General features: G+C 38.7%; 1 protein-coding gene across 1 annotated transcript in view; it reads left to right on the plus strand.

The window, feature by feature from the left end:
* The window catches only part of VAV3 (vav guanine nucleotide exchange factor 3), a 362,653-nt gene that overhangs the window by 267,181 nt on the left and 77,228 nt on the right, over window positions 1-18,244 (plus strand). Inside the window, exon 20 of the mRNA XM_004481228.5 lies at window positions 15,854-15,990. Coding sequence (XP_004481285.1) covers window positions 15,854-15,990 — 137 coding nt within the window. The remainder of the gene's footprint in view (window positions 1-15,853; window positions 15,991-18,244) is intronic.

The following is an 18,244-nucleotide window of genomic DNA, read 5'->3' on the forward strand; positions in this document are numbered from 1 at the left end:
CTTTACTTCTCCTCTGTGACTACTAACAGCAATTAGTTAGCAATTTGTCCTGTGTGGCTGTGCTAATAAATGATTGAGTATTTAAGTTGCTGGACATACATTTTTAATAATACTTTGAAGCACCTGGAAATATCACCAAATAACAAGTATGAAAATATTGTTCTAATTTTCAGCCCCATTTCGTGTTTACAATTAATAGAACTTTCATCATAAGATGTGTTCTGTGAATCCCATAAAATATTTTGTCTTGGGCTTAGCATGGAATCGTGCGTGGAATTTCATTTGACCTCTGTAGCCTTGTCATGCTGAGATCAAAAGTAATAAGTTCAAGGTTATATGAACCTCTGTGGTGTCGAGGAGAATATCTACTCAGAGGCAAGACACAGGGCAAAATGTCAAGAAGGATTAAGCTCCAGTGTATAACAATTCTTTCTTAGCCACCCTCTCCTATAACACTCATTACTACTTGGGAATAGGGAAAGTCAGAAGAAATAGGCTATGAAATCTGAAATTCTGCTTTAAAGAAAAAAGGGCTCTTTATTTTCAGGCCATGAATTTTATAGATGTGGAATTTGCTCATAAATGTCACTTTTATACCAGGTTGACCTAACCTTTGTTAGATTGTTTTGTTTCATAAGCTGATGTCTTACTTTAATTATTTAAGAAATGGAAATGGTTGCGGTCCTTGAAGAATGTGTTGTGGGTCACCCTGAGGCCAGAGGTAAGGCTTGTGTGTGGGAGTAATATTAGCTCATTTCCCACTCTCCCCGGACTCTTGCCGGGAGCACTGCCGTCGGGCTGTCACTATGGTCAGAGGTGCAGAGAGGAAAAGGCTTCGAGTCGGCAGTGCAGGAGAGAGCATCCTTCCTTCCTCGTAGGAACTCACGCTCATCAGCAGTTTGGTACTACCTACTGTTCTTTATCACATCTTTTTTTTTTTTATTTTAATTTCTCTCCCTTTCCCCGCCCTCCCACCCCCAGTTGTCTGCTCTCCGTGTCCATTTGCTGTGTGTTCTTCTGTGTCCGCTTGTATTCTTGTCAGCAGCACCCAGAATCTGTGTCTCTTTTTGTTGCATCATCTTGCTGCGTCAGCTCTCCATGTGTGTGGCGCCACTCTTGGGCAGGCTGCACTTTCTTTCGCGCTGGGTGGCTCTCCTTATGGGGCGCACTCCTTGCACGTGGGGCTCCCCTACGTGGACACCCCTGCATGGCAGGGCACTGCTTGCGCGCATCAGCACTGCGCATGGGCCAGCTGCACACGGGTCAAGGAGGCCCGGGGTTTGAACCGCCAGCCTCCCATGTGTTAGGCAGACACCCTATCCATTGACCCAATCTGCTTCCCTCATTGCATCTTATTTAATAAATCCAGAAAAATTACGTGGTGAAGACTTAAAAAGTTCAGAGTAGCAACAGTACCATTTCAATACATAGCAAGGTATATCCTAATTTGTTTCATGTTTTTCTTAGAGACTTCTGGATAAATGCAGATTAGATTATTTTAAAGATCAATTAAAGCTCTGCAAAGCAATGTTTTATTAAAGATCCTCTAAATTAAATTTAGAAATACATTTGTGAAACATTAAAACCAAACAAAAATAAGACACATAGGTACCACTGAGGGCAAACAGATATTAACATTTTGCCATATGTTAAGGTCCTGTTCAAAAGTTCCTGTTTCCTTAAATCATGAACAACATGAATGTTGTTGATTTATCCAGTTCAAAGAGAATCAATTGATATCTCGTTTTAAATTTTTCCCTTATAGTGAATACCAGAGCATCTTTTCACGTTTAAATTTCATTCAGTTTTTTTTATCTGCGAATCACCTATTCCTGTTTTCTTCACATTTTTCCATTGTGCTTATAGCTTTTGTTTTTTTGTTTGTTTGTTTTAAATTACAAGGGGGCTGTGGATTAAACCTGGGACCTTGTATGTGGGAAGCCAGCACTCAGCCACTGAGCCACATTGGCTTCCCTGATTAGGTTTTGTCGTTTGTTTTGCTTGCTGTTTGTTTTTTTATTGTTATAGGAGGCACCGGGAACCAAACCCAGGACCTCCCGTGTGGGAGGCAGGCACTCAACTGCTTGAGCCACATCTGCTCCCTGCTTATAGTTTTTTTTCCTCCTGATTTTTAGTTCCTTATATATTGTGGCCACTAATCCCTTGGCTAGACTAATTGCACACATGCGCTTGTAATTTTTATGGTTTCTTTTTCAGAGTTTTAAATTTTAATGGAGACCAATTTATTGATCTTTTTATGTGTTTTTGTGTCTTGTTCAAGAAATGCATCTCTAATATCATAAACATGGTGTAACATCTTGTCTTCTGAAAGCTTTATAGTTTTGCCTTTCACATTTTATACTTTAATTCACCTGGATACGTTATTGTCTTGTTTCTACGCTCTCTGTTCTGTTCCATTGGTCTATTTTTCTATCCCTACACTAATAACGCACAATTTTAATTACTATAGTTTTTAGTAGTTATATTAAAATTTTAAAAGTACTTTATGCTGGGGTTTCTTAATATTATAATTAAATATAAAATATTTTCTTATTTTGGAACATTTTGAAGCATGGGAGCATTGGGCCTAAATTAAGCACACTAGCTTAATGTAAATTACTACAGAGAAACTGACCTAGACCAGTTAAGTGTCAGCCATTTATTGACTCATACCATGTGGCATACAGTGTGCTAAGTGCTTTGTACATGCTTATTTCACTTAATATTCACAAAAACTTCCTTAGTTATATTAATATCCCCATTTTCCAGACATGGAAATGAAGCATTTATGGGATTCAGTCTTTGGTTTGTTTGCTCCCCTTCAGCCATACGATCCCACAGCCCCCCACCCCACCCCCCCCCTTTAGACCTCATCACCACCCAGAGTCGTACCATTTATGAAACATTAAATTTGAATACCTTGTTCTCTCATCCCAGTCGTAGACACCGCCTGTCCCTGGACCCCTCTGTTACCTTTCTGTCCATCAGCGCCCTCCTTCGTCACTTCCTTCCGTAGAAAGCTTAGTTTCTGTGGTCCAATTTTTAAAGTGCTCTTTTGGGAATGTCTGACTCAACTTGTTTTCACTTACCTAATCTGGTTGCAGAGTCCTACTGAAGAAAGATATTCAAGTACAAAGCATGGCCAGATTTATATATCTTCCCCTAAGCCTGGCTAATGTCAACTCATACTGTAGATATGAGCTTAAAGTTTACTTCCCCTTGAGCTCCCTGGTTTAGGTATCTCCTAGCACTTCCATAGAAACTTGTGTGTCACTATCACAGTATTTGACACATTGTGTAAGAATGTTTGTTACTCCCTGTCCTGTACTAGACACTAAACTCTTTGAGAGAAGGAAACTCATCTCTCTTACTCATTATTATATCCCAATATCTAGAATATTTGATGGGTAAATTAGCCAGTTGTAGGTGAATATATTCCAAATATCTGCAGACCCCAAAGAATGTATTCTAAAGTTTGTGCTCACAGGGAAACAAATGCAACTTTTTAAAATGCGTTCAAACATTTATCAGGTTTGTGCAAAATCATCGTATTTGGGGTAAGTGAATTTGACCAAAGCCTAGATATATTTTGTATGGCCTTTCTGTTTAGGAGATAGAAAAAGAAAACAAAAACAGATAGAAAGCTTGATCTACTTAGTACACTAGGGAAATAGCTTATGAGTTCATTTGTTTTATGAAAATAGTCCCTGTAGATTTCTTAGAATTTGAGAAGTAGTGCACTATTTCAGTTTCTCAAGTGGGAACTCTGGATTTTTTTTAAAACTTTGTGTTAATATAGCCTCATGGATGTTTAATTAAGCTTGGGAACAAAAAAGTAGAAGGTACTGCCACAAATTGCATTTCTTGGTGATTAAATCAAAGTTAAATCAAAGTGAACTTAAGAACAAATGTCACAAATTGTTAAGTCCTGGAAGATAATAAGACAAAGAAATGTTAATTTGGTTTTATCACATATGTATGTTTTAAAATTAACATTTTATTCTCATAAAGTAAAAATTTCCTATGGAAATTAAATTGCTTGTTAACATGTTTGGCGTGTTCACTACGTGCCAAGAACTGTGCCAGGGCCTAGGAAAACAAAGATGAAAGAATTATACCATCTCTGCTCTACAGACAAAATAATTATTCTGTGGCTTTATAATAGACCACAAAAACACGTTTTTTACTATAGAGAGATAAAGTTTTTACAGAAAAAATAGGACTTCAACTATCACAAATTATATTCTCTAGCTTTAAAGAACAAAATAGGATATCATTACTGTTGAAATTGAAAAAATGCTGTAACTAGGTTTTTCAAAAGAATAAGAGCAAGGGACTCACCAAATGTTTATTGAGTTATGTGTTGCTCAAAGGAGTCAATGCCCAAGTGCTGGGTTACATGAAATATTCCCTTTGCACAGAATTATGCCTCCTTGTTGTCATCCTTGAGCTTAATCCTTTTGCTGTGACTTCCTTCATAGTAGTTGTGCAAAACATGTATGTTGAAAGAATTATTTTGGCACAGATTATAGATTAAAAAAAAGTCCGTAGCAGCCAATCACAGTATATATTGCCTTTCTATGACAGGATGAACACTGGGAGATTGGCAAAGCAAAGAAGTTTTATTTACTGTCTCTGAGGAGCTGTACTTAATTGTGTAGCACGAAACCCATAAGTGAAATGGGCAGACTATATCCAATATCTCAGGAGAGGGAAGAGGATGTGACTCAAGCGATTAGGCTCCCATCTACCATACAGGAGGTCCAGGGATTGTTTCCTGGGGCCTCCTGGTGAAGGCGAGCTGACCCAAGTGGCAGGCTGGAGCAGCAAGATGACACAACAAAAAGAGACACAGAGGAGAGAAAATAAGAGATGCAGCAGACCAGGGAACTAAGGTGGTGCAAGAGATTGAGCACCTCTTTACCGCTCTGGAAGGTCCCAGGATCGGTTCCTGGTGCTGCCTAAAGAGAAGACAAGCAGACACAGCAGAATACACAGGGAATGGACACAGAAAGCAGCGAGTGCAAAACAATGAGGGGGGTGGGGGAATAAATAAATAAATCTTAAAAAAAAAAAAGAGATCTCAGGAGCAGCTCAATGTCAGGATCAGCCATTTCTTGTGGTAAATAAAGTTAGTGAAATATCAGTGGTTTGGTTTAAGAAATATATGCCATATTAGAATATTATGCATTGTATTCAGGGGTCTTATAAACTACTTGGGTGTGAACTTTGTGCTAATAGTCACTGGTGTTTTGAGAAGTGAGGCAAAACTGAAAGTTCTTTTCCAGCATGGTTTTTCCATACATAACTCAGTTCTTAACTAGTGCGACTTCCTCCTGGAGGATTCATAACTTCTTGGCACTGAGGTTTACATTTTAATAATTGTTACCTTTCCATACTTTGATTGTACCCTTAGGAAGGAGGCTCCATTTCATTATTACTATTTTCCAGGGGATTAGAAGAACGGTATGTCCAACCATTTAAATAGCTTATTATGCTACATTTGAACAAGTTGAAACCATAACAACAATTTTGATATTTAAGGTTGACAGAAGAAATTCTTTATGTAGGAAAAAAAAGGGAGGGGCGGACTGAAAATGAGGGGAGAGAATGCGACTAATCATAAAGGAAGTGAGGGAAGTAAGGGGAAGCCGGGAGGGGAAGTCATAGTTTCACAGTGCATGGAGGACTGAGAAAAGAAATTAAGGTATTGAAGGACAGAAGAATACCAATGTTGTTCCCGAAGTCAGTATTCTATACACATTTCAAATATTTTAAATTGAATAACTGTAGATGACAAAAGCTTATAGGCTAATACCTTAAATTTTGGGTATTGCCAATTAATTCAAAGAAGGAGGCCGAATATATGTTCCCTAGATGATAATCCCAAGACTTTGGAAATTTCGAAACTTACTCTTTTATTCCCCATAAATAGTTTGAGGAACTATTGTTGGTGCTTATAAAATTGTCATTCCCGCTAGAGTAGTTTGAATCTGATCCTTTCCCAGCTTCCTTTGGAAAAGGTAGGGATTGATTCATTGTATTAACACTGAAAGGAGCATTATGTGACCTTTCCATAATCTTCCCTTATTTTTCCTAGGTAACCTAGGACTCTACCCTCATTGAGTGATAGAGCTCTGAGAAAAGATACCATTTTTGCTTCCAGCTAGATATATGCAACAGGACTTAAGTTGTTTCATATGTGAATGAAATTATTTAACTAACTTATCTCAAGAACCTTCTTAGATACAATGACGATGCCATATATGTGTTCAGGGTTACCATTGTTGGAACAGTGTTATTTCAAAAGAATACATAACTCAGCATTGTTTATGTTATCTTTTTCTCTTCCTAGTATAAGCATTTTTAAGCAGGAATGTTCCTGAGAAGAGGGCATTTTTTATTTCAGTTTATGTACATTCTTCTGTAGATATGTTCATTGTTGATCTTTGGCCCCAGTAAAAGGGAATTTAAACAAAAATTTTACCATGTTAAAATGAAGATACATAGGCAGCCTCCTCTCTGAAACATTACTGGTTTTGAGTAGTAGTCATCCTCTTGATTTTAAAGTGATGGATTTATGTAACTAGTCTGCTCACATCTCAACCCATTAGGTTGTAACTAAATGGTTCTATCAGACTTGAATTTTTTTTCCCCAATTCAGAAAAAGGTTCCCAAGAGCGGGGAGGAAGGAAGGAAAGGTAGACAATAGAGGAGGGACAGAACGTTAGAATTCAGCTGTAAGCTCTTGTGCTGGTTATGCAGCCTCAGAATTTGAAAGAGGGCATCTAATAGGGTGTAAAGACTTAGCAGGTAGGATGTTCTTCCAAGTTAATGTTTTCACTCTAGTGCCATTTCATAATGAGGACACTACCCTTCTGCTTTTTCCTATGTCAGAAGTTTATTATAGAAGGATGTTCATAAGAAGGGTGAAGGTATTGTTCAATTTATGTGCATTTTATGTAGATATGTTGATTGTTGGCCCCTGATTTAAGGGTTCTCTGGCCTCTTAAAAAATCAGCACATCAAAATGATGGTCCACAGTCATTCTCTTTCCCTGAAACTTTGCCAGTCAGGAATATCAATTACATATGCTATTCACGTTAACTTATAAATCAACTGTGTCTGCATACAGCTGAATCTTTTGGAAATACAACTAAGTGTGCTGCCCATGACTCAGGCAAGTATATCAGGATCAAGAGAAAAGAAAATGAAGAGCAAGAGGAGTGGAAGGATGAGATAGAGGGACTATGTTTTAAAAAGTTGTCTGTGAGAACTTGTATTATTTTTGTTTTGATTACCAATTGAGTTTAGAGGAAGGAAAACAAATTACCATAAATGATTCAAGTCACTTGATTTAAAGGATATTCAAATGAATATAAATTTACCAAAAGAGCCACTATTAACTTTTAAGAAATATATTAGCAATTTTGTCTTTTAAAATAATTTTATTTCATGCACAATTTGTTACCTATGGCATATCAATAGTTACAGGTAAAAGCAGAAAGAGATGCAAACAGTTTATAAAAGCAAGTCAAAACTAATGATTAAGTGGTAGTTTGTTCTGTAATACCAATAAAAACAGAAATTTTATTATTAAGAGAAATATTTGGTTATGAAATAATGGATGCTTGTCCTACAAGTTTAGGCAGTACAGAACTATATTTTAAAATGGAAAGGAGCAGAAACACAACCAGTAAAAAATAAATATATGAATTACAAATTAGGGTTCATACTCCTTACTGTCTTGGCTTGGCCCTGCTTGCTCAGGGTGCTTATGCAACTAAAAGGAGGTCAGTATGACTAACAGCATCGAGCTCAGTGAGATCAGCCCAAGACGAGTTTGGAAAGTTATCAGGGGCCAGAAAATGCATTTTCTGTGCAATGGCCAGGAGTACAGATTTAAATGTAAGTATAAGAGGGAAGGTTTTAAATAAGAGAGTTATTATATAATCTATATTTAAAAATAGTTATTCAGGCTGTTATGTACAGTGCTGACTAAAGAATTATAAGAGTGGAGGGGGAAGGCCAGTTAGAAAACTAATTGATTACAGATATTTTGGATGTAGAATCAACAGAGCTTGTGACCTGATAGATTGCGTGAATACAAAAAGACGAGCACACGTGTGTGGGCATTTGAAAGGGAGGCCATTGGGGAAGAATATTTGTCTGTCTTCTTTCACGCAAAGAATTGTATTAAAATAACGCAGGTCCTGCCACAAAGGTGGTCAGAATCTAGTGTGTGTGGACTGTATATAAAGACTGTACATGCAGAGGCACTTACGGTCTAGTGTATATCTTTCGTACTAGCTAAATAAATATGATTAGTGTAATAAGTGTTACTGCATCAGTAAGCATGAGTGTCGAAGGGAGCGTGCCCCGCATTTGAGCAATTATGGTAGTATTTTTTGCAGAAATGACATTTGAGTTTTAAGAAATGAGAAGAGTAGGTTAGATTTTCTTCCCTTGGATAGGGGTGAGCTGGTGTTCAGACAAGAACAAGTCTATTTCAGGAAGAAGGTGCAGCATGTTACGGAGAGCTTGACTTATTCAATAATTTTTAAAATAATTAAACAGACAGGTGTAGGAAAGGAGTGATAAAATGGGCTAAGGCCTGTATTTTATCAATTTTAAGTTTTATCAGTTGCTTTCATGTAATGCCAGTGACCTTTTTACTATTGCTCAATTACTTCAAGCTCATTCCACTCTCAGATTCTTCATGTTTACTGTTCCTCTTGCCTGTTAAAATTTTCCTCAAATGTTCGCTGACCCAGTCACATTCCCTTGAAGCACCGCCCGCTCCCACACACCCCCCACTCACTCTCCATGTCCTCCATTAGGAATTCAACCCCTTGGAAGAGTGACATGGTCAATCTTACCATACAGCTGCCCTTCCAATACCTAGACCAGTGTCCGCACTTGCACGACCCCAAAACACTAGTTGAATAAATGAATGAGCCCTTGGGACCAAGAGGGAAAACTGGGTTATTGCCAAGTTTTTCTCAGACATCTTATCTCTTTGATATTCTTCATGACTGGGTTGGCAGAAGTTCTTTTTGTCGTAAGAAAGAAACATGCTAAGTTGCTTTAGGGGTGGAGGCTTACACTATGAGGGTAAGAACGCAGCCCAGAAAATCATCTTAAGAGTCACTGTGGATCTCAGGCTTTTCCATGAAGGGAAGAGTCCAGCACACTTTGTGGGAACTGGGAATCACAGCAATAGCAATAGTGATCTGTCATCTTTTCTTCTCAGAAATCAGAAACTGTTGCTTTTTGCTGACTTATATATCGGCCTCCCATTTTCATGCTCTGTATGAGCAAATTTGTTGGGTTTGTTTGTCATCTTCCAATGCAGACCCTTTGGGGCAGTCTCCCTTCAATCCACCTCCTTGTCTGCTGGCATCACGTGTTAACCACCATCCCTGATGCACTTGTGTGTAGTCAGGATAATAGAGTGATGTAGTTTAAATGATTGTAAGTTTAGGTAAAAAGAACTGCTTATGGCCACTTTTCCACAAATCAGTAGAATTGTGTGTGGACGTATCAGGCACTGTGTATTCCATTGATTGTCTAGTACAATGATATATTTTTTTAAGTAGAGGGTTCTTAAGGATCTATCTTTAGAATATACCAGTGGAAGTTGTTACCTTCCCCCTAGAATTCACCCAGGCTTGTTGGGGAGCTCTCAACATTTCACCAGTTGTAGTAGAGTTCTCTCTCTTTCTCTTTTCTGCTCCCAAGAAAACACTGCACATTTACCACGGAATCCATATCTCCCTCAAACATAAATCAGCCAGTGTCATGAGGCCTCTTTTGCCCAACGCGCTCATTCCCTATAGATGATAGTTATTACTACCCTGTGGCCGGGTAGCCTGAACTAGCAGTGGGTAAATTGGGTTCTAGTTTCATTTCTGCCTCTAACTGTTTAACTTTAGACAATGCACTTGCACTTTGGTTCTTAGCTTTATGATGTGGAAAATGAGGTGGTTAGACTCAAAGTGATCTTGCTCTCACTTTGTCACTGTGTGATTGTGTTTGTTTTCTATCTTTTAAGAAAAAGTTGAGATAGCTCAGGGCTGTGCTCCTTAAACTGTGCCCTAGAAATGGTTGTTTGCTAGGAGAATCCAAGGTCATAGGATCAACATGGTCTCTTCTCCTGGAGCTTTGATCTCATTTAAAAATTTTAAGGAGATAATTTTTTTTTCCGCAAAGGAGATAATATATATTTTTTTCTACTAAAATGTTCATGAACTGTAGACCAGGATATCAAATTTACATGGATTTAAAGTAACATATGAAATTGTGTAGCTCTTTTGAATTTGATAGCCTTATTAAAATCTTTTTAACATTGGGAAAAATATTCTAAAAGGTATACGGTTCACCCTTGGTTTGCTCATACAACAAGAATAATGCCAAAGAGTGATTAGTCAGTGTTTGGAAGTTGGAGGAAGGCCTCTCTGGCTGATCCTTGTTTTTATATGAACAGTGACAGTTGCTATTTCCTTCATTCGAATCATCGTTGTTTATAAAAGTGAAGTCGGTTTTGCTTGGGGAAAATTTTTTTAAATCGTTGAAGGGGAACATTCCCTTTGTGGAATCCGTTCTTTAGACCAGTTTGTTTTCTACAAAATTCTCTGCTCCTGTTGTAACAGATGGTTTCCTTTCTTTGGTTTCTTTTGCTCCTCTATGAAGACCGGCGAGTGAATGAAAGGGCAGTGCTTAGTTGGAAATAGCTCTGTAAGGCGCGATGGGAGGCCCAAGCCCAGCCTCCACCATCCGCAGGCTACCCAGCTTGCCAGCTGCTCAGGCCACGCGGCGTGATCCTAGAAACCGATGCTTAGATTGCATAAGCATGAACGTGAAGAACCCAGAGCTGATTTAAGGAGGGTTTGGTTGGTAAGACACCAGACAGCACTTAGTTCACTCTAGTTTTCTCAGAAAAATAGTTCAGTAGTTAGTGGATGTTGGCCATGGTGTTTTGTACATGTGTCCACAAGAATGCGTCTCCCAAACCTGACCAGAGTTTGGACACTACTTCTAGGAAACTTACAGAAAAAAAAAAAAAAAAAAACGCGTTTCAGGATCCTACCGGGTATGTATCAAATCACAATTGGCCCGGGCCAATTGTACTGTGTGCCTTTGAGCCCAGTCTGTGTGCTCAGTGGACTGGACTGCAGGCTCTTTGTGGGCAAGAAGCTTGCCCCTTGCTCCTCTGTACAGCCATGCCCAGACACTTATGGCGTGCTCAAGGCACATTTAATGAATGAATGGATGTGTTATGCTTGTGATCAGTTTCCCAGGATAAAACGACATCCTCTGACATTATGACAAACTGATTATTTTTTAATGTGGCTTTGTTTAGATTTTAAATTAGGCCTCAGAGGTGAAAGGCCAGCACATTACTGACAGCCCATTTATCTAGCGAGCAGCACTCTCCTCTGCGTTGTTGCCCCAGGGATGCCCCTTGCATTAGGAAAGTGATATCAGCATCTTGAAGAGATGCTAATCTCTGTTGTGGCCATCACTCTTCCATGCTCTGCTTAGAAGGCACGGTGGATGCATGCTGGTACAGTTAGCTGTTAGGTTCCCTGAAGTTTGAGGACTTTTGTGAAAATTTTCAGTGAAATAGTTTATATCCAGTACATTTTCTAATAGGATTGTATCTAGAGGTAACTTTTTAAAGAGCACATTTTTGTATTCCTTGGCATGTGTCACACTGAGTAACATGAGTTCAGATTTGAAAGGAACTCTCGTTTCAGATCCCTTTTAAAAAACACAAATGTATTGTTTGGGGAAACTGTAGTGTTCCACGTAATTACATATGGCTTCAGCTTAATTTAACCTGAGCCCCATGGCTTTCTACTGGAGTGTAACCATCAAGGGCTGTTTGCATTTGGCCACTTCTCCTGTGCGTTAATTCCTCATGCGTAAAGATGACTTGCGCACCTTGTCTGATTTAATACCAAGCATAATTACTAGTGTGAGCAAAAGAAAGGGCACACTTGTCCACAAGTATTTACCAATGGTATAGTTAGCTGTGCAATAAAGCTTTTGTTGTGGGGAATAAAGCAAGCTAAAATAGGGAACCCCATTGACAAGAGATACAAGTTTGTATTAGCCATTTTAATCATTTTTACTTAGATAAAGATAATTGATCATATAAAGTTTTGGGACCATCCAAGATGGCTACAAGACATGTTGAAATTATATATCATTATTTTGCATTTACTGCCTGAAGGTAGTTGCATTATAAAGTTTTCAGATTTTGATTAACAGCCCTGTAACTGTACGAACATATCCATTGGAAATGCAGTTCTGAAGCAGAAAAAGAAACTAAATTATCGAGCCTGTGTTTTCCCAAGAAGAAAACCACAGCTTTGTGAGTATATAATATAGTGGCATTTATGCTTTTTGGTCATTTTTCGGGATACCCTTTGGATATTTATTTTGAATTGGTCAGTGTCAATGAAGGAAACTACAGTTCTACTTTTGTTGTTTATGAGGTTTTGCATCTCAGAATTACTTGAAGCATGGATGGCTAAAGGAAAATATGAATGTTGTTTTTAAGGAACTAGGGATTTTAAGCCTGAACAAATTTTGAAAGGTTACTCTATAAAAAAGAGATTTACCATATTCAGCATAATTCCAGATGGAAGGAGGCAGGTTAGTGTATAGACGTTACACAGGCAGATTTTTTATTAAGTTTCAGGAAAACCTTGTTAGTAACCTGTATGCAATAGTGAATGAGTTGCCATGGGGACATGTAGTGAATATTCTGTCCTGGACATTTTTAAACAGCGGTTGGGACCTGTCCAGGTTATTTTATAAGGAGAGAGGAAAGCCTACACTAAATCACACTAAATGGCTATTTGAAATATGAGCATCTGTAAATCGAATTTCTTCCCTGTTCTCGATCTCATTTATGAGGTGTGATGCCTGCTGTGGCAGTAGATTGTTAGCAATTATATTGATGGTGGAGTGTTGACTCGAAGTTTAACCCACTCCCTCTTCTCTTATTTTAATTGCATTTTTATCTATCAGTTAACATTGTGTTGGCCTTCTTAGCAATGTTACCGGTGCCTTTTTTGTAAAACAAAGAAATATAAGGAGGCCTTTTGGAATGCAGCCATTCCTCTCACCACTGTTGTCCAGCACTTACTATACACAGCCCTCAGAAGCCAAGCCCTAGAGTGTGGGAATGCATCCTGTCTTTTTCTCTTGCTTCATTCCTTTTATCCTTTGATCGCTGCAGCCCGGAGGACAGACAAGTGCTGAAACTAGTGCTAACTGGTGGGGAATTCGGTCCAATCAGGAATAAATAGCCAAAGATTATCCTAACAATTGACCCCCAAATATACATTCTGTTATATTAGAAACTCACAACTCATCCCAAATAAGTAACTTTTTTTTTTTTTTTTTTTTTGAGGTCCTGGGGGCTGGCAATTCAAGCCCGTTCCTGCAACTGCAGGGAAGGCCAGGGCCCTTCTGAGTACTTGACTGGCCCAGTATTGGAGGCCACATCAGCTGTTTTCAAGTTTAAAAATTCTTCCTTGTTGCCTTTAGCCTCTTTAGAAACAGGCATAGGGGAGCAGATGTAGCTCAGTGGTGAGCACCTGCTTCTCATGTACAAGGTCCTGCATTCAATCTCTATTCCTCCTAAAAAAAAACTTGGTATAAAAGAAAAATTACCAGGAAGCCTACTGAACGAGATGCTTTCTTTGCCCTAGAAATGCACAATGAAATGGAAGCTCACCCTATCTCTGGCTCTCAAATATGGGCTAAGAGCATTGCAAGTATGAGAACAAACCAGGCTCCATTTAAAAAAATCTACTTTGTACGGCATCTTCCTCAACATATGGGACTTATAAATTGGATGTTCTGTGCATGGGATATTTAGGTTCCATTTTAAATTAGCAATTGCAGCAATAGGATGTATAAAGCAAGCTTTCTCTGTCCCCATACAGGGTATTAAGAACAAGTCCGGTAAACACTTCGCTGTGGAGAGTCCTCTTGTCTTGTTGTTTTGGGGAAAGGGCGATAGGGTCTGTTGTTTGTGTTAGAGCACCAACCTTATAAAATCGGGCAGGGGAAACGCTCCAGGAAAGACGTGGGATTAAAGTCACCTCTCCAGGGGCTCTGGGCATGAGGACGGATGCAATGGGGCAGTGTAGCAATTCAGAGCATGCCCCAGCAGTCACAGCGGCTAAACGGGGTTGAAGGGCATGGTGGGTTTTCAACCCCAGTCCGCCTTCCTTCTGATTGGCTGGATTGCTAAGAAAGCGTTGACTAAAACTTTTCCGTCCTGTTTAATTTACAGCAACACTCGTTCTCTAACCCACTCTGAGATGGTTGATGAAAAGGATTTCAGGGGCTCTATTAACTTGTTTGCTGGAGTATTTCATGTGGCTATTGAGGACTTTTCTGGCTAACTTGGACATCTAGAGCAGAATGACAGCCATTCTTCCTCCCTTGTATATTTACTGCAGTATTTTAGCTGGTTACAGATTTACCATGGTTAGCCATTAGAATAAAAAGTCTCAAAGTGTAATAAACAATGACTTAAGTCCCTGAATGTGCAACAAATACTGTGTTTAAGAGTGAAAGTCTATCTTAGGAGGGAGCAGTTTCACCTCTAAATGGAAAGGTGACTCTGGGATTGCAGTTAGGCGCAGTTCAATTCAAGCTGCTATTCTCAAGAATGAAATATTAAACTGAGACCTTCCCTGCACATTCAAGGAAATACAAAGAAAAGGGATGGATCTGTATTTTCAAGTATTGTTCTTTTTTTTTTTTTTTTTTAAGATTTACTTTTTATTTGTTTCTCTCCCCATCCCCACCACTCCCCCCGCCCCCCAGTTGTCTGCTCTCTGTGTCCATTCGCTGTGTGTTCTTCTGTGACCACTTCTATCCTTATCAGCGGCACTGGGAATCTATGTTTCTTTTTGTTGTGTCAGCTCTCTGTGTGTGTGGCGCCATTCCTGGGCAAGCTACACTTTCTTTCATGCTGGGCAGCTCTCCTTACGGGGCATACTCCTTGCGCGTGGGGCTCCCCTACGCGGGGACACCCCTGCATGGCAGGGCACTCCTTGCGCGCATCAGCACTGCACATGGGCCAGCTCCACACGGGTCAAGGAGGCCCGGGGTTTGAACCGCAGACCTCCTATTTGGTAGATGGACGCCCTATCCACTGGGCCAAGTCCGCTTCCCTCAAGTATTGTTGATGCTGTTGACTTAGGCATGTTCTCTTTATTGGGTCTGTTTTGCAAGCCTAAATTTGAGCCTGAAGAGTTTCTCCATTTAATTGTCTTTAAGTATTGCAGTGGCACAGCCATCACCTTTTTTGCTTTTGAATTACAAAGATAACCTTAAGATATGAGGCTTATATTGGGCAAGGTGATACATACACAGAATGGGTGAGCCTCCTTAGTGATGAAATCAGCGAATGCCCAAGAGGAAAGTAATGGCCAGAAAGGATCGAGTTGATGAAAAAACAGATTCTTTTCCATTAACCTGTATGTGATGTGTGTATGTGTATTTTTTTATTTTTATTTTTACTTTTTATGAAGCAGGTATCAGCTGAAAGAGAAATCATTTTTCAACTAAAAAAAGATTGATGGTGAGGGAGAGGAAAAGTATGCAAGGGACCAGGGGATAAATATGTGTCTTAATCCGTTACCATCTCAACCAACAGGGGAGTCTCAGGGCATTCCATTGTAGCCACTTCAAATGTTTACTGGGACTTGGTGTTCTTAAAACTTTTTGATGCTAATAGCTGCTCGTGATTTTCAAAGTGCACTTGGATTTCACACACCATTATGTTCTCTACTCTAAGATTTGTGTTGCCTATTTTCAGGTTTACCAAAGATGCAGGTCATTAGGAACTATCCTGGGACACCAGCCCCAGCTCTTCACGACGGGCCCCCGTTACACGTCCAGGCAGGAGATACGGTTGAACTTCTGAGAGGAGATGCACACAGTCTGTTTTGGCAGGTACTATCCAAATTACAAATTTAAGGTTTAATGAATGATTTATTATTGCTTGGTGACTAAAGTCCTTACCATTAGAAACTGATTACATGCTTTTGGCTTCAGAAATTTTACATGATTTTGGGGAGAAATACGGATTTTTTTTTTATTAACCTTTCCATATTTACCAATGCCCAAGTGGCAACAAGGGTTAGAACAGTAAAGAAAAATGGAATCAGTGCTGTGAGTCATAATTACCATTTTTATTAAAAATTCATACTTTGCCAGAACATTTTTTTCCAAACCCAGGACCTGTGGGTATGATCTAATTTGCATGGCTTTAATATATTAACAGTTCACTTCAGGGGAACTGCCTAATTAGCTTGCCAGTAGCCATTTCTTGCCATATTTGATTTGTGCCTACCCAAACTAATACCTGAAGTTCTCAGAGGTGCTCTGAGCATTTTTCATGAAATATATGAAATGTGAAAAGTAAGTGAGCATGTTGATGTTTGCTGGTAGTTAGCCTATATTTGGTTCAAAGATTTTGCTAACTGGTCTAAATATGATATCATATTAAGGTTTGATAAAGCTGGAGGGTAAAACATTCCTGCTCATTAAATTATTCTCTCTTTTCATGTGTATGTTGGTAATATTTCCCAACAATGTTAAGAAAAGAATATATTAAAAATCTATTGTGCATTGAGGGAAGGGGGAGTGTGGGAATCAACAGAAAGACTAGCTAGCACAAGAGTGAAATTTGGCTGGGAGTAAAGAAAGAGAAAACAGAGGATTGTTGGATGGCAATTTATTGTGCACATATAAACGAGGGCTATTTTCTTTGCTTAAAACTACTTCTTTTTCCCCCTAACCTTTTGAATTGAACACGTCTCCAAACACCATTTAATTTGCTGTAGGCTATTACTTTTCCAGTCTTCTTTAGAATTCTATTCATTTCATATCTCATTCTTTCCAGAAAAGAGAGAGAATAATATATTTAAATCCTATTAACCCTTCAAACTACTCCTGAATCCCCCACCCCAGCCACAAGTGCATCTGCATTTGGCCCCATAAGGGTCCCCTTTTACAGACTTAAACGCTCTTCTTGGATGTGCCTTCCCTTATTCTGTCAGTTGCCTCTTCTTTCCTAAATTTTCACTTTTATTCTCTCCCTTGCCTCCTTTTTTTCAACATAAAAACATGACCAAGCTCTTCCTGCCTTTAAGCATCTCTCAACCTTTTGCCTAGTTCTGGCAGCCTGTCTCTATGTCTGCCTCACCCTCCCCTTGCTGCATCTTGAAAGAGTAGTCCATACACACAGTCTCTATTCATGATAGTCTCCTGCAGAAACTACTTTTATGTTGGCCACTAATATCACTTTTTAAAAAACAGCTTTATTGAGATATAATTGACATGAAAAACTGCACATATTTAAAGTGAATAATTTGATAAATTTTGACATGTGTATGCAAGTGAAACCATCACTACAATCAAGATAATAAACATACATCAGCCCCAAAAGTTCATGTGTGCCTTTTGAATCCCTCCTTCCTCAAATACCTGTTGTCCCCAACCCACAGGCAACTCTGCTGCTCTGCTTTCTATCACTTTAGAATTTTATATACTGTTTCTTTTGGAATGTACTTTTTAATATAACTTCTTTCACTCATCATAATTATAATATCTTGAGCTTTAATCATGTTGTGATGTGTAACAATAGTCTTTTCTTTTTATTGCTGATTATTACTCCATGTATGGATATACCACAATTTGTCCATTAACCTGTTAATGGACATATGGATTTGTTTCCAGTTTGGGATGATTAAAAAGAAATATTGTCTAAACATTCAGGTATAAGTCTTACATGGACATATACTTTCTTTTCTCCTAGATAAGTATCCACAAGGAAATGGATGGGTCATATGTAGATATTTGCTTAACTTGTGTTGAAACTATAAAACTGTTTATCTGAGTGTACCATGTCACATTTCCACCAGCTGCATATGCAAGTTCTTAGTACACCATATACTAGCCAATATTTGTAGTAGTCTTTTTAAATTTACCTATTCTGATGGGTATTTCGTGGTATTTCATGATTTTGGTTTGCATTTCCCCAGTAACTAATGATGTTGAGCATATTTCAGTGTTCTTATTTGCCATCTATATATCTCCATTGTCAACTTTTTTGATGGTTTGTATATTTTCTTATTATTGTGGTTTATGAGTTCTTTATATACTTTGAATCTAAGTCCTTTATAAAACATATTATTTCCATATT

The sequence above is a fragment of the Dasypus novemcinctus genome, chromosome 9, assembly GCF_030445035.2.
Source record: "Dasypus novemcinctus isolate mDasNov1 chromosome 9, mDasNov1.1.hap2, whole genome shotgun sequence".
NCBI classification, from domain to species: domain Eukaryota; kingdom Metazoa; phylum Chordata; class Mammalia; order Cingulata; family Dasypodidae; genus Dasypus; species Dasypus novemcinctus.